Below are 16,761 nucleotides of genomic sequence, written 5' to 3'. Positions count from 1 at the left end.
TTCTCACTCAGGTGCCCGAAACGACGGTGCCATAGTTCATTGCATTTCCGAATTTTTCCACACGAGTACATTACCGATCCGTTACACTTGCCATAGAAATCCATCTCGTACTGGAAACCGCGACGCTTTCCACTCGCGAGTACTTCCGAATTTTGGAGAATTTTCACCACACCGTTTTTAAACAAAACCTCCATTCCGGCCATCTCAACTTTCCGGATTGAGAATAAATTACAGCGGAGATCCGGCGAATAAAGAACATTCTCCAACGTACACTCACGACGATCGTTCCCGGCAATTGCCAACACTTTAACTGATCCCGAAAACTTAGCGGTCGCACACTTTCCGTTCAATGCTACGGCAATATCAATCGGCTCTTTCAATGGCACCAGCGTTTCGAAGAGGCTCTTGTCGTTTGACATATGCTCTGAGGCGCCCGAATCGGCGTACCACACTATTTTTTCTTTCCGTGTGCTTTCTCCCCCATGCAGCAACAATACAAACACTTCTCTTCTCGGAAACATTAGCACTGGATCTTCGGTGTTTCTTATCTTCTTTCTTTGCCAAAGATTTCTTCTCCCTTTGGGGACACTCAGCCGCCTTGTGGCCCAACTCATGGCAAACAAAACACCTCCACTTTTTATCCACTTTCGGCTTCCCAGCAAAAGCTGCCGGTTCCCGTTTCGAACCACTTGGTTCCTCACTTTTTCCCCGACACTTGAGCTCTTCATCGAGCAGCCGACATTTAACAAATTCGATTGTTAAATTGTCTTCCGGCATCGTCTCGATCGCGGTAACCACTGTTTCGTAAGCCGGACCCAGGGTAAGCAGTAGATGGCACACAATATCCAGATCATCTAATACTGCTCCGGTATTTTTATACTCCCGCACTACCCGATCAAACAACAAGAAATGTTCTTGTAAACACCCGCCATCATGGCGAAGGGCAAGCAACTTTCTTTTCAAGTGCAATCTCGTTGCAACCGTTTTTCTTTCGAACACTCGATTCAACGCCAACCAAATTTTTCTGGGAGAATCTTGGTCTTGCACATACTCAAGCATCGAATCACTTATTCGCGAAATCAAAATCGATTTGCAATGGCGGTCTTTCTTCCGACGCTTCTCAACAAGCCTTTCCTTTGCTTGCCGAGCCCCCGCGTCATCTTCGGGTTTGACCCGCAGCGCTTCCACTTCCACCAATTCCTGCTGGATGCATTCCAAGCACTCGTGCTCCTCTAGCACCACTTGCATCCGGAATTTCCATGACGGGAAATTCGTGCCGTCAAACAATGGAACCCGCACAACATCCGTCGATTCCCGATTGTCCATCGCGATTCAATTCGTGCTAATCCGACAACGAATAACTTTTACTATTTTCCGCGGCACTCGCGAATACCTGGGCCCATAACCTAATAAAGGAAATGGATTTCGGCCCGGAAAATAAATCACGCAAGACGAGATCAAATGTAAAACACGTTTTATTCGTTCAGAGTCTCGATACAAATTAATGCAGAAATTGCAAACGGTAAACAACGGCTGTTGCCGTTAAACTGTCAACAACGGCAGGGATGCCAATAACAACGGTCGTTACATAATTTGCCTACACGCTCATTATAAACTCATCAATGACAACTTCTACGGGGTGCAAGCATGTTGCTTGAGGTTCAAAACTATAGGGCAAAACTGGTGAACTTCTATATGGATTAACGAACAAAATGACAGCAGTTAGAGCGAAACTCATGGAGAACTAGGGCCTCTGCTGATTAACAAACAAACATGCTCTTGTTTGTTTGTTTGTTTTATTATAAAACGATTACCCCTTTTTTTAAAGTGCTCACTTTTTTATCAAAAAGTAAAAAAAAATGCTGTATAGCGTACGTATTTCTTTCTATTTGATTTTTTTAAGATTACTTGGCAACTCTGGAAGGCACTCAAAAATAATTTTAACGTGAATTTTTTTTAGCAAGTAAGGTAAACATAAGCACCGAAATAACTGTTTCCTCGTAAACGTGCAGAATCGTTCCCAGACTCTGAATATTGTTATGATTGTGTTATCGAGAAGTTCTGCATAACTGGTCCGATAAATTTTGTGCAATTTACTTTGGAAAATTAGAAGTCAAAATCCACAAGACTTGGCATTTCTGGGTCGATAGGTCTGAGCCAAAAGAGAGACAAAAAATTGTAAAATGTTTGATCAAGAAAACTTTAATGTCTTTCGTGACGGCGATGCTGTTAAAAATACAGAGAAAGTAAAACGTACCAATTTACCCCGCAAGGCGAGGAATTTCAGGTAAGAGTTAAAATAATAATTATTATGAAGATGTTAACTTTTTCTTATGCATATTTACACATTTAGCAAAGAGCAACTCCAACTTGCATTAAAGAAGAAAAAAGAATGCAACTCGAAAGCACAACGCATAGTAGAAGTTCTGTTGGAACCAGTCGAGGATGTTTCTGAATTTCTGTTGATGGTATCCGGTATTTAAAAACAAAAACACATCCGATACTAAAGAAATTTTATTTCAGCTTCGGGACATCAACCAATCTCATTTTGAAGATGTTATTCAAGAAAGAGCAATCATGAAAGTTTGTGGATATCCGCTTTGTCAAAATACTCTGTCCAAGTAAGGGTTGTTTAACAAAAATTATCTCTAAATTAGATGGATCTGAACAAATCAAATTTCAATTACAGTATCCCCAACCAACAGTATGTGATATCATTGTCCAGCAAAAAAGTATACGACATAACGGAGAGGAAAAACTTTTGTACCGGCCAATGCTTCAAAGCGTCCAACTATTTAAAAGAACAAATGTTGACGAGTCCCTTGTGGTTACGAGATCAAGAAGACATTCCCACATTTAAACTGCTCGGGAATGATGTGGAGCCATCGAAGGAACACCGGCAACAAACAAGTTCTATTGAAGGATTCAATCCCCACGATCTGCATATAGTTGAGAGGCCTGTTGCGCGGGAATCTCATTCGGGTCAGCAGGAAGTTCCCGGTAAATGCGATACAATCAGAGAGGGTTCTGAAGTACGGATGTCCAAGTTCAAGGAATCCAGAGGAGAGGCTAGCAGCAAACGAAAAAGCGAACTGAGTTCGGCCATGGAACAATTGTCGTTGGACAACTAACGATTTTTATTCAATTTATATCCTTATTCTTCTGGTGCAAAATATATGCTTATGGTTAATTTCGTAAAAAAAAGCTTCATATAACTTCATTGACCTTAAAACTAGTGTCGATTTCCCTCAGCTAAATATGAAGTAATTTATATTTGAGTAAGCGGGCTCTGCAATACAGGGAAACATTTTTTGACTTAACAAACAACTGTATAGAGGATACTTAATTTTCACAAGGTTTATGAAGAGAGAAGAGAGTCCTTTCGTTAAACTTTGCTTGAAACATAAATACGTAGAAAGGTTTAGCAATCTTTACTTAAAAACAGTTTGGAGCTATTCCTATTAATGGTTTTAGATGTTAAATGCGAAATACAGAAGTAGCACATTTAAATTTGGGGACTATAACGACCTTTAAATATTCTTACACTTGAAGACACTCAAAAAATATTAGAACTAATGCTCTAGTTAATTATTAAAAAAAGTATTTTCCTTAACCTTACGTTCTTTTTATCAAAAAGGCTATTGAAGTACAAAAACTTCAAAAAAAAAATTAGACAAATTAGACAAAACACGAACTCGGGTTCTAAACAAAACTCACACAAAAGAGCCCAACTCAATACCTATTTGGATCACCATTTGATGACGTCACTCATAAAAACATTCGGCAGCTCGTGAGCTATTTATGTTTCGATTGTGCATAACATGAAAGGTGATTTGTGAATTTTTCTCTAAAATTTCGATAAAAACAGGTTGTCTAGTTGATCGTATCATTGGTGATTGTTTAGTTATTTGTTGCAACTTTTAGCCGGTAAGTACATTTTTCATTTTTAAAAATATCTCCATGAAGGTTCACCCTTAATCAGTGGAGTCTTCTACCGGATGGGGAAGTACTGATAAATATGAATAATAAGGTATCAATATTTTTGGTAAGTTTCATTATAAATAATATATGAATATTTGTACTTCACATAACGAAAAATACAAATTTTGATTATCATTGAGAATGCAGAAAAAATCGTCGAATGTTTTCTTCTACAGGAAATATTTTTATAATGTTGCTGAACTGTAGCGTAGTTGTAGATTTCATATCAATCTATTCAGGCTATATCGGCTATATTTTTGAATCAATTGGTTGATAGATATTTACTAGGAGAGGAAGCCAAATCTGGAGCGACTTATGCACTATCCTTAGTAGAAATGATCTGTAAGGTCGCCATAAAACTTGTTTATAAAACAATTAAATAAATATCTACACACAGATACCTGAAAAGATGAGGCCACAGACAAAATGAGGCCATTACCATAAGGTTTACAAAAAGGCTCTCCCAAGAGATCAATGAAGAAAACCAATTAAAGTCTTATTTATGCCTTCAGCAGCCGCAAGCAGGAAGAATTAATATTACATAAGTTTTAAAAAAGCACGAAATAACCTATAGGAGCTGGAAAAACTTTACATGGGCTCAAGAGGTCTGTTGGGCACACATTAGAAGTTTTTCTATGCAGCGAAAGCAAAATTCTTATCAAATGTAATTTTTTTTCCTGGAATCTAAGCGTCTTTCCTCAGGAAAAAAGAGTGATATAGTAAATTTCAAATCATTTGCTATCAAGTGAAAACGATTATGTGGATTATAGATAGAATATCAGTACGAAACCAAGCAGAACAAAATTGAAAAATGAGAATTCATCTTTGCAAGGCACTAGAAACGATTCCACCAGATCTTCTGATGACGGACTGTGGTCTATCTTATAAAATTTTCTCAGAGAAATTATCGAAGGTTTTTTTTAAATATTTTTTGTATATCATAAGTGAATCGATGTGGTTGGCACCACTGAACCAACCCATCGAAAGAATTTTTGCTTCGGTAATGCGATGCGTTTCAGTCGTCCGATTTCGCGCGTGTGTATTATTCGCCGTTTGTGTAGTATGGCCCGCTTAACAGCTGTAAAACACCTGAAAACCACAGAGTATTTACAAAAAACATCACGTAAGTTTGAGAAATTTCAATTACTTTCAGTTTTTTCCACCGTATTTTTTTTCAGATAATCATCGATTTCATGGGTTTTGTGTTAAGGACTTTCTCACACCTGACTCACAATAAAACAGCTGTAACTTGCTTGGCAGTCTACTACGAACTGACTCTACTTTTATTCTTACATCATCTTCATGCAACATCGGATCGCGTACCGTTCGTGATCAAATACTGACACGACAGTCCTCCACCCTTTAGTTAACGTTTATGACAATATGCAGCGAAATACATTTTTAAATAGCAATATTCAATTCATTTGGCAAATGCTCACTTAATAATTCAACAAATCCGATAATTATATAAATAATCAAACCATATGCACTCTCATTATAAATCATCTCTGGAAATTCCTCGGCGGCCCTTGGACAGCATCTTTACATCGTCTTTTTATCCGCTCTGATCTTCTGAGACCTGTAATTACATTATTAGCATTTCTTAGAACATTATAAAAACCGGAACTTTCAGGGTAAGTTTCGTCAGGAAATCCAGCAAAATCAGGTTCTTCATCATCTTCCCGGAATCTTTTTTTGTTGACCCTTTTGAATAATATATTGTTCGAAGCTTGTCTTTCAGTTCCAAGTTTCAATTGATTACGATGTGCAGATGAAATGTGGCCATTAACTGAGATTTGAAAAACGTTCAGTGACAATCTTCTAATGAAAACTGCTTCCAACCAACGAGCGAAATCCTTTCGGTGATTTCGATACCATATTTTATCCCCCATGACCAAGTTATCAAATCTATCTAACTTTTCAACGTGCTTATATGTGGTATCTGCTCTGTGGCCTACAACCGTTTGATTTGGAACTAAATTTTGTTTGTAATGATTCTTGGGATTTATTAAGTCCAATATTGTTTTTGGTTTAAACGATAAAACATGCTCAGATGGAAAACTTCCACTCTTTGTTAAACATCCGTTTCTATAATTGATCAGAAAATAGTTTATTTTCTCTTCCATATCCAAACTCCTTGTTTGTGGATCAAGGAAGAATTTCTTGAGAACTTCCTTCGCAGTTCTCACAGTCCTTTCTGCCTGACCGTTACTTTCCGGATGGTACGGTGGACTTTTGAGAACCACTATACCTTGTTTTTGCATGAATTTGACAAATTCAGCAGAGTTAAAGGGTGGACCTCCGTCTGTTACGAGGACATCAGGTAAACCAAACCGAGCGAAGACATTAGTAAACTTTTTTAAAACTTTTTTACAATCTGTTCCGAATTGCATATAATCCAATTCTATCCATTTCGAGAAACTATCTACTATCAACAGAAACACCTTTTCGCCTAAATGGAAAAAGTCTGCATGTATTCGACTAAAGGGACGGGTAGTAGGTATCCAAGGTGAAAAAACTTTAGTTTTTGAAACAACTTGTGTGCGATTACAAGTTTCACAATTTTTTACAAATCTTTCAATGTGCGCGTTGATACCGAACCAAAATACAACTCTCCTAGCCAACTGCTTTATTTTTACCATACCAGCGTGATTCGAGTGTAACATCTTCAAAATGTTCTGTTGCAAAGATTTTGGTATAACTACTCTTTTCTGAAAAAGAAGGCAACCAGAATGTAATTCCAAATCATGTGCTTGCGCTTTTACATCCTTATAAGCGCGATCAACTCTTTTTGGCCAGCCTTGATTCATGAAATCAAACACCTTTGATATAAAAGGATCCTTTTTAGTTTCAGTCGAAATCAACCTGAAATCTAATGGCAAATCTTCTGAGAAGTTTAAACTTTTTACATATTCTTTATCCAAACTTCGTGGCACTGGACAAGAGAGAGGAAACCGCGAACAAAAGTCCGCATTACCCATTTTATTTGATGGCCTGTATCTTATCTCAAAATCATATATGGAAAGTTCCATTATATAACGCTGAAGGCGGGTAACGAAAATAGAGTTTTTTCCTTCTTTTCCAAACACACCTAGCAGAGGTTTGTGATCGGTGTACAAAACAAACTTTTGCCCGTATAAATAACGGTGAAATTTTTTAATACAAGTTACTACAGCAAGTGCTTCTAGATGTAATATCGGGTACTTCTTTTGAGCATCATTGAGACTGAAAGAAGTGAACATTATAGGTTTTTCATGATCATCTACAACATGAGCAAGAACACCACCCAACCCATGATTACAAGCATCCGTCACTACAACCAGAGGCTTTTTTGGGTCAAAATATTCAAGAACATTAGATTTCAGAAGATATGTTTTACACTTTTCAAATTGTAGGCTGCAGTGTTCATCCCAAATATATTTGGAATCTTTTTTCAAAAGTTTATAAAAACAGTTTAGTCTAGAAGACAGGTTTGGTATAAATTTACCGTAAAAATTTATCAATCCTAAGAACGACTTGAGTTCGTTAGGATTTGCTGGCGGTTTTGCTTTTGCAATCGTTGATATCTTATCAGGACAAGGTTTAAGCCCATCTTTACTTATAATGTGTCCTAAGAACGTCAACTCTTCAACGAAAAACTTACACTTGTTGAATTTAACTTTAATGTTGGCTGCTTCTAGCTTTTCCAAAACATGATATAACCTAATTTCGCATTCATTCTGGTCCTTCCCAGAAACAATCAAGTCGTCTAGATAGCACGAAACTCCTTGTAATCCGTTCAATATCTGGTCCATCACCGATTGAAAAATGCTAGCGGATGAGGACACTCCCTGTGGCAACCGATGGTACTTGTATAGACCTTTAATTGTATTAATAACACTAGTTTACAAAATTTTAAAAAAATCGTGAACTTGATTAACAGACCAACATTTTTAATGTAAAATCGGGCGCTGAATCCGAAAATGAAATTCAAAAAAATCTCAGTAGAACCGTTTTTGAGTTATGGTCCAAATATGAAATTTCGAAATAATTAAAAAAGTTCTTGTACTAAGATTAAAATATCTCGGACGGCATAACAGTAATTTGAAATCCTTCTATTGCATATTGAAGGTGAATAAGTTTTCTATCGATCATCTGAACACTGTTTTTGCGTTTGACCAACAGTATTGTTGATATTAGTGACTTTATGAGAAAAAAAATTATAAAAAACGTATTTTTTTAGAGAAAATTTTGTTTTCACGAAAGTTTTAGACTCGATGAAAGCATTTAAAAAATCTGATTTTCTTTTGCGCTTAAATGTCAATTTAAGACAAAGATTTTAAGTGGTTATTTATCAAAATCGGTTGAAAATTGAAGAAGTTATGGCTACTTTACCATAACTGAAATTTTTGGAGTTTTTAATAATTTAACGAACCGCAGTACACTTATCATAGTATAGGAAGAATGAAACATGATAAATCTCACTCGCTCCAAGTCAAAATTATTTATTAGTTTACCAGAAGGTCACATGCCAAGTTTCAGGAAGATCTGACCATAGGGAAGGGTTGCTTAAGTCTCAAACGTGAATAAAATATTCAGGTATTTTGCCAGGAAGGAACGAAAAATACTGGTTTTTCATCAATAACTTTTTTCATCACTAGCTGATTGTTTTTTAAGGTTGATTTTATTAAAGCCTAAGTTGAGACAAATATTTCACCCGAAGACTGTAACTCGATTGGATTTGAAACAGAAAAGTTATTGCGGTTCACAGGCCGCAAATTTTGTCCAACACGCAATGAGTACTTTTTACGCATTGCGTTTTATACGACAATTTTCGACCAAAATATAATCTTTGAACCGCAATAACTTTTCTGTTTCAAATCCGATCGAGTTACAGTCTTCGGGTGAAATACTTGTCTCAACTTAAGCTTTAATAAAATCAACCAAAAAAAACAATCAGCTAGTGATGAAAAAAGTTATTGATGAAAAACCAGTATTTTACGTTCCTTCCGGGCATAATACCTCAAAATTTTATTCACGTTTGAGACTTAAGCAACCCCTCCCTATGGTCAGATCTTCCTGAAACTTGGCATGTGACCTTCTGGTAAGCTTATAAATAACTTTGCCTTGGAGCGAGTGAGATTAATCATGTTTCATTCTTCCTATACTATGATAAGTGTACTGCGGTTCGTTAAATTATGAAAAACTACAAAAAATACTATTATGGTAAAGTAGCCATAACTTCTTCAATTTTCAACCGATTTTGATAAATAACCACTTAAAATCTTTGTCTTAAATTGACATTTAAGCGCAAAAGAAAAAAAGATTTTTTAAATGCTATCATCGAGTCTAAAACTTTCGTTAAAACAAAATTTTCTCTAAAAAAATACGTTTTTTATAATTTTTTTTATCATAAAGTCACTAATATCAACAATACTGTTGGTCAAACGCAAAAACAGTGTTCAGATGATCGATAGAAAACTTATTCACCTTCAATATACAAAAGAGGGATTTCAAATTACTGTTATGCCGTCCGAGATATTTTAATCTTAGTACAAGAACTTTTTTAATTTTTTCGAAATTTCATATTTGGACCATAACTCAAAAACGGTTCTACTGAGATTTTTTTGAATTTCATTTTCGGATTCAGCGCCCGATTTCACATTAGAAATGACCTTCAGTTTACTGAGTTCAAAAATGGTGTAAACTAGTGTAATCATTATCTTTTTAGCATGTTCGGTCAATTCTAGCTGTGTGTATGCACCCGCTAAATCGAGAGAGCAGAACACTTTTGCTCCTGATAATGTTGAGAAAATGTCCTGAGCCAGAGGTAGGGGATATGAATTTGGCACAATAATCTTATTAACCGAGACTTTGCAATCTATAACAAGTCTCAAATCATTGTCCTTCTTGACAATTGCAATCACAGGCGATGCCCACTCACTGGCTTTTACTGGCGTTATAATACCACTGTCTTCCAAAGAACTTAAATGTTCAATAACTTTTTCCTTAAGCCTCAAAGGTACTGTATAAGCCTTTTTGAATATTGGACGATCTTTTTTGAAAACAAGATCGCCTTTGTATCCTACTATAGGTTTTGAAAAATCCTTATTGAAAACTGTTTCAAATTTTTGTTTAATATTTTCAATAATTCGTTCATTTTTACTTAGTATGTTGACATTATTTATACACAAATAGTTTGTAAAATTTTCTCTCCAGTTTCCGAAGAAAATATCGAGCCAATCTCGTCCAATAAGAGGAATAAAATTACAAGCACTTTTCAACACAATTAGTGTTACGTTATGCGTCAATTTATTAATAGAAACCTTTGCTGTTAAGCAACCTAAAATTGTTAGTTTCGCCCCGTCTACTACTGACAATTTTCTGTTACAAGTTTCCAAATCATGATTGGAAAGCTTTTCGCGAAACATTTGTTCACTGATCACTGAAACAGCTGATCCACTGTCGACTTCCATGCGTAATCTTACCCCACCAATAATTACATAAATAAATACAGGACCATTTACCTTAATTGACAAGCATTGCAACTCATCATCCGAATCAGTTGGATCAGGGTTTTTGGATCGCTTGAAATCGAAGCTTGGGGACACGTTTTCTGTTGAATCATCCAAAAATCGTATTGATTGCTGAGATTTCTTTCTCTCGAAGCAATTTCTTCTTATGTGTCCTTTCATGTTACAAAAACTGCACACAACACCTCCTCTGGATCGGTCCCGAGAGTATGACCGATTTCGTTGTCTATAGTTGAATCGGCTTTGGCGATCGCGAGATGGATACACTTCTCGCCTACCGCTATCTCTAGACCTTCTCCAATCGACTCGATCATCACTCCATCGGCGACCGATCCGTTCAATGGCGCTTACTCTCTCCGTTGTTTCAATTCTGAATGTATGTTTAGCCATCTGTTCCCGAGAAATCAAAATCCTTTCGATTTCATCTAAACTTGGATTTTCCAGCTCGTAAATCCGTTCTCGAGCTTTCAAATCAGCAGCGCCTAGTGCAATGCGATCTCTGATTTGATTTTCTTTTTCTTCCGAGCCAAATCCACAGCTTTCAGCTAACAATTTTACGTCCAATATGAAATCTTCTACCATCTCATCCTTTCCTTGAACTCTTCCATAAAACTTTTCTTTCCTTTTCATTCTACCATCTGTTTTGTCATAACGATTTTTTAAGCGGTTGATAACATCGTTATATTGCAGTGTATTTAAATCCACACCAGGGAATAACTTCTTTATCTCACTAAAGACAGTAGCCCCGCCAACAGTGATAAAAAGTGATTTCCTGCTTGCCTCTGGCACATTATTATAATTGAAAACGTATTCCAAGCGTTCGGCGTAATCCGCAAATGAGGAACCCGGAACATACGGTTCAACTGACCCAATAAAAGTGTTCATTTTTTTTTTTGCTGTTGAAAAACAAAAAAAAATATAATCCTTTAAGATTTATTAGTCTAGAAAATTAATGTAGTTGTTAAGTGTCGCGCAACACAGATAGCTTATTTTGTCACGCAGTTTTGTTGCACAGTTGCGCACGATACAATTTCGATTTACAGCAACAACAATAAATGTTTCCAGAGAACCAAAATGAACTTGAACGGTAACTCACCTTTTCTGCTATTTCTCCCACACTCACGAGAAATTTCTCGCTTTACAGTTGAGATCTATCCCGCCGGAAAACACGATGGCGGCGTAATAATGTCCCGAGCTTGGTTTCCAATTATATAAGCGAAATCAGAACAATGGCACTTCGAATAATACCGAATATCTTCACCTTTCTTTATCGATGATTTTTGCACAAAACTTTCCCGCTTTGGTTTCACAAACTTATCTGATTTCTGTTTCGCACCGTTTACACAGATCCAGAACCAAACAAAAGATTTTCTTTTCAGCGCTATAACAGAAACCCACAAACTCGATTTACGGTTTCAGATTCGTACGCTTTTACGCCTTTAAAAAAAAAATCCGAGGTTCACACGGGTTCAATCACCCTCGTCGCCACTTTTGTGTTAAGGACTTTCTCACACCTGACTCACAATAAAACAGCTGTAACTTGCTTGGCAGTCTACTACGAACTGACTCTACTTTTATTCTTACATCATCTTCATGCAACATCGGATCGCGTACCGTTCGTGATCAAATACTGACACGACAATGGGAAACGGCGGCCGAAAAAAATTGGTGTTGCTGGGAGGAAACTAAAATCCCGCGAAAACCATCAAAAGCGTCCAGCTGGTTTAGCCGGTTTAGCCCCTTTGACGGTGTTGAAACTCCTGCGACCTGACTCGTTGCTGTTCTCCAACTCCCGCAGAACTTTTGGCGTAGAAATCTCCAAGCCTCGATAGTCGACCAATCACCAACAACATTCTCTTTTGGAAAGCAAATTTACATTGCCGATTGCCGTTCCAGGAGGAGGATAGTATGAAAGAGGAGGTAAGTATGACTGTAATATTAGAAATCGTGAAAAAAGAAATCAAATAAATTCATCGTTTTAAAAACTTTACATTCTGTGTTTCTCTTTTGCAAAAAGTAAACAGAAAATCTATACATGTGTGGGTGCCTTTTTACCGAACGGTTTAGGGAAAAGTCTGAATAATGTTTGAAGAACAATGTGTCAGATCGGTTCAAAACCATTACTGTAATCTTTACGATACAAGAAAACTTTAAGAAAAACGGTTACCCCTACAGTTTGATAAACAGGATACGTTTTCCATAAGCAGATTTTGGATCTTAACGTGACTGTTAGCGGAACAGTTTTTCCATACAACTGTCTTAACAGTTTTGAACAGTTACATAACCTAACAACATATTTAAAATACAATCAATTCGGTTTTCACGATTTGAGGAATGTTTTTCACGCTTTCAATTTGCGTTTGATTATTGTTGTTTTACGCATCACCAAATCGTCGTTTGACTATTTAAGAAATCGTTTGGTATCAATCCTCAATTATGCGGGTCCCCGTTTATCTCAGTCCCCTGTAATCTTAATTTTTTCAGCATATCTTATTTATTCGAAATCAGAATCCAATTTGCAAACAAGTTAACAAATGTCGATCGTGACCTTGTTACTAAACACTGGACAAGCGGGTTCGGTCGGTCTCGAATCCGCAGGCCAGCTTATAATTTGTCTTGGAAGTATCAAGCATCAACCAAATCCTCCCTGTTTCAGTTTGCGGTAGATCTCCTCCACTGCCGCAAATGATCTGCAGACTATATCAATGTCATCGGCAAAGCAGATAAGTTGACTAGATTTGTTGAAAATCGTGCCCGCATTTCGCCCACCGCTCATCGAAAAACACTCTCTAGCACCACGTTGAACATCATGCAGGATAGACCATCGCCTTGTCAAAGCCCCCTGCGCGATTCGAATGAACTCGACAATTCACCCGGAAACCGCACACAGCATCCATCGTCGCCTTGATCAGTCTGCTCAGCTCAGATGGTGCGTAGGGACTTGGTGTTCACGGCACTTTTGGAGGATTTGCCGTAATGTGAAGATCTGGTCCGTCGTAGACCGTCGTTTGTTGGTCTCGGTGGTTGACTGGTTAGCGTGGCAAGACGGTAATCGCCGGTCCACTGATGGCATGGGTTCGAATCCCATCTCGGTACTGGGTGTTAGATGTTAATTTTAAGTTGTCCACTTCATTTATTCAGTCTGTAAAGCCTAAATCGGCCAAGACAGTGTAGGTATTTCTTTAAAAAAAATCAGCTTCAATACTTCAGTTTTCCGTTATTCAAAGTCTGAGCAAAATTCGTTAATTAGCTACCAAATGCTCAGAGAAAAATTCACTTTGTGACCAAGAAAGGTAGAGTTATAGCAAGATGTTAAAGATGCGAAATTTAGTGGTATGAATAAGGTTTAGCAATTACTTCGGTAGCTTTTACTTTGCTCGAAATCAATCAAAGCAAAAGTCCAAAGCATTTGCTTAGTTTGGTATGAATAAACATTTGCTTAGCGGATGTGTACTAAAATCTTAGAACATAGCTTTTGCTTCGAAAAATAGAGCTATCCAACCAGCAGAATCTGAAGTTTTCTAAAGTAAAATGAAAGAAGACGATCAAAAATTGAAAAGTACGGCTAAAGTAGCCTTGAAGTCAACGAAGCGGGTGGTGGGTGTAAGAACGACCGATTTTTTTTTGGTTAATTTGTGCTCGTAAGTTGATGTTTAAAGAAAAATGAATACATATTCAAATATTGTCAAACAAAAAATGGCCTAACTTTAATATTTATCATAAGTTCTCCCCCACCCTCACCCCATTGTATAAAAAATAGGCAATAGGCACGCATTTTAATTTAGATATTTTTTCTTAAATCTTAGAATTATATAAAAATGAGAGATCTGTATAATGTTAAAAATTATTACAATTTATTTCTTACTTTGAGCCAATTGGGACTTCATCCACTATAGCCGGATTTTTTTTAATTTGACATATTTACTAATTGATTTGTTTAATTTCATCTTAGACGAATGATTTTATACAACGACAAGAATATGAAAAAAGTTGGGTTATCACTTCGACTTTTCTTTATCCATGTTGAAAATGCCTTTTTGAATTGTTTTGAAGTGAAATATTGCTAATTTGATAAATTCATAACGTTATTAAAGAATTTTTTTTTGGAAAAGTCTGCTACCGAGCATGCTTAGAAAATAGAGCAATTGCTTGGAGATTTGCCGAGCAATTGCTTCAGATTCGAGCTTTATTCATACCAAACTAGCTTGTTCTAAAAGTAAAAGCTCCTGACTGAGAAAACAGCTGTCAAAAAAACTTTATTCATAACAACCGAAGCAATTGCTTTAAGAGACTGCTCGACTGCTCGATTTAGTTTAGCAAAAGCAATTACTAGGTTTTTTTCATACCACCCATTGTGCTAAATTACGTCAACTTTGCAATACTCTTCAAAATTTATCTGTTGTGACTTATACTGTATTTGTTTTCTCCACTCGTGGAGTGTTCCACCGTACCCGATAAAAACAAACACAAATCGTCGCCAGTGTATTGCTATCTCACTCACTCACACGCTCTCTCGCAACACTGGCAAAATTATCGGTGGGCCACCGTCCGTAAGCAGAACTCCGACAGGTCAAAACCAGTGCAACACCGTCCGAATAAACAAACAGTTTGACAGCACCTAGTGGTGCACCAGTGCAACACTAGTGCAACACTCGGCATAAACAAATACGGTATTAATCAATTTTGACGTTTCATTGATTAAAAAGAACGGTTTTTACACCATTTTTTTGTGGTCATGACCTTAAAAAAAATGATTGTGCGCAACGTACAGTTTCTAATTTCAGCTTTCTTTGACAGTAAGTGATTTTTTTAGTAGTCCATAGCTGATCTATAGACTTTTTTTCGCAGCATTTTTTTTTCTTTGAATAACGGAAAACTGAAGTGTTGTAGCTGAAATACATATTTGAGCTGCATTAAGAAGTTTCCAAAAGTATAGATTTCGTAAAAATCGATTGAGAAGCATGAGAAATATAGCGATTTTAAGCGAGGAGTGTCAAATTGACACCCAAGCAGGCTTCCGAAAAGTACAGCTTTGCTATGACAGTTTTTTTCTTGCCAAACAAACTGTTTCGGTTTTCCTTACCACTCGGTTCGCTGCTGTACCGTCGGTAACGAATCGTAATGCTTCGACTACATCGCACACGTGCAAGAACCCAGGCTGTATCTGAACAATCTGCTCAAAGCATGCGTTGCCGAAAGTGTTGTGCTTTAAGCTGTAGCGAACCCAACCGACAGTTTGGTTTTCATCCCTTCATGCCTCGATCCTGTTTCGAAAATAATTTCATCCTAACTGTCGGCTGCAGGGCGTGACAGTTTGGGCAGGACTGTCACGGGGGACTGTCGTGCCCATACCGTACCCATGCCTGATCGTATGCGCTGCTGCTCGGTTTCAAATAGATCGAACGAGCCATCTATTCGCACCGAGCAGCAGTATACGATCGGCGCGTAACTCGATATGTGGTGCCGGTGCAGGTTAGGCGAAAAGGAGAGGGGAGGGTGATTGGGGTGATCACCACCCGCAGTAGCTTCAAGCAAAAGGAAAATACGTTCGTTCGAAATCAACTCAGCCCGAGCGAATCTCGGCTACAGTCGGACGGAGTAAGTAGTACTGTCATGCGAAATTCAACGCATTGAAAACTGTCACGAAGATTTTCCCAAAACTGTCACGAAGCTTTAAAAAATTTCATACCCACGAACAAACTCTCGCATGAGGTAAAACAAGCCATCGCTGTACATTGCACGACCGCTCCTTTTAAAACTGTCGGGGAAGAAATATTCGGGAAGCTTTCATCGAGGTGCATGTGCGACATTCGCAAGAATACTGTCGTTCGACAGTACTTTTCGCAAGCCTGCACCCAAGGCTGGGTTGCCAGGTGCCCAGATTTGTCTGTAAAACACAGACTTTTGACCCTTCGTCCAGATATTGGCCAGACACAGATTTTGCCCAGGTTTTTGCTCAGAGTGCCCAGATTTTACAGATTTCCAAAACTGAGTGATGAAATCAATATTCCTGTAACGGATATGATCCGTAAGTGCCAGATTATACTAGAAATCTCGCTTGTAAGCTTTGGTATTTCACCAATCGTTCATTAAAAGTTAATTTTTGAATTAGATTGAATTAGAAGACAATTCGTATTTTATCGAAGCAACTATAATTTCTTGTTGTAGGATATTTGAGATTTAATAAAGAGATTAAATTTGAACTTTTCTTTTGGTTCTGTAGCTGGCTTGAAGGTCATTCCATGAATGACTTTCCCTCTATTGGGTG

At 37.5% G+C, this 16,761-nt stretch overlaps 2 protein-coding genes across 2 annotated transcripts; one reads left to right on the top strand and one right to left on the bottom strand.

Moving 5' to 3' along the window:
• Positions 1 to 1,996: 1,996 nt before the first annotated feature.
• LOC129748766 (putative RNA polymerase II subunit B1 CTD phosphatase RPAP2 homolog) lies at positions 1,997 to 3,213 on the top strand. The gene is made up of 4 exons (XM_055743507.1): positions 1,997 to 2,287; positions 2,354 to 2,468; positions 2,524 to 2,621; positions 2,690 to 3,213. The coding sequence occupies exons 1-4, from the start codon at positions 2,184 to 2,186 to the stop codon at positions 3,129 to 3,131; spliced, it is 759 nt and encodes a 252-aa protein (XP_055599482.1). The 5' UTR covers positions 1,997 to 2,183; the 3' UTR covers positions 3,132 to 3,213.
• Positions 3,214 to 5,340: 2,127 nt separating this feature from the next.
• LOC129741173 (uncharacterized) lies at positions 5,341 to 11,075 on the bottom strand. The gene is made up of 2 exons (XM_055732882.1): positions 10,488 to 11,075; positions 5,341 to 5,560 (listed from the first exon to the last, which is right to left on the bottom strand). The coding sequence occupies exons 1-2, from the start codon at positions 11,073 to 11,075 to the stop codon at positions 5,537 to 5,539; spliced, it is 612 nt and encodes a 203-aa protein (XP_055588857.1). The 3' UTR covers positions 5,341 to 5,536.
• Positions 11,076 to 16,761: the final 5,686 nt, after the last annotated feature.

This window comes from Uranotaenia lowii, chromosome 2 (assembly GCF_029784155.1).
Source record: "Uranotaenia lowii strain MFRU-FL chromosome 2, ASM2978415v1, whole genome shotgun sequence".
Lineage (NCBI taxonomy): Eukaryota > Metazoa > Arthropoda > Insecta > Diptera > Culicidae > Uranotaenia > Uranotaenia lowii.
This window is presented reverse-complemented; position numbering and strand designations above follow the sequence as displayed.

Bases quoted from the DNA above. Each gene is read 5' to 3' on its own strand.
- LOC129748766 (XM_055743507.1), top strand. From the start codon at position 2,184: ATGTTTGATCAAGAAAACTTTAATGTCTTTCGTGACGGCGATGCTGTT. The intron at 2,469-2,523 runs GTATCCGGTATT...ATTTTATTTCAG, and splicing joins TTTCTGAATTTCTGTTGATG to CTTCGGGACATCAACCAATC. The intron at 2,622-2,689 runs GTAAGGGTTGTT...TTTCAATTACAG, and splicing joins TGTCAAAATACTCTGTCCAA to TATCCCCAACCAACAGTATG.
- LOC129741173 (XM_055732882.1), bottom strand. From the start codon at position 11,075: ATGGTAGAAGATTTCATATTGGACGTAAAATTGTTAGCTGAAAGCTGT. The intron at 5,561-10,487 runs GTAAATGGTCCT...ATGTAATTACAG, and splicing joins TGCAATGCTTGTCAATTAAG to GTCTCAGAAGATCAGAGCGG.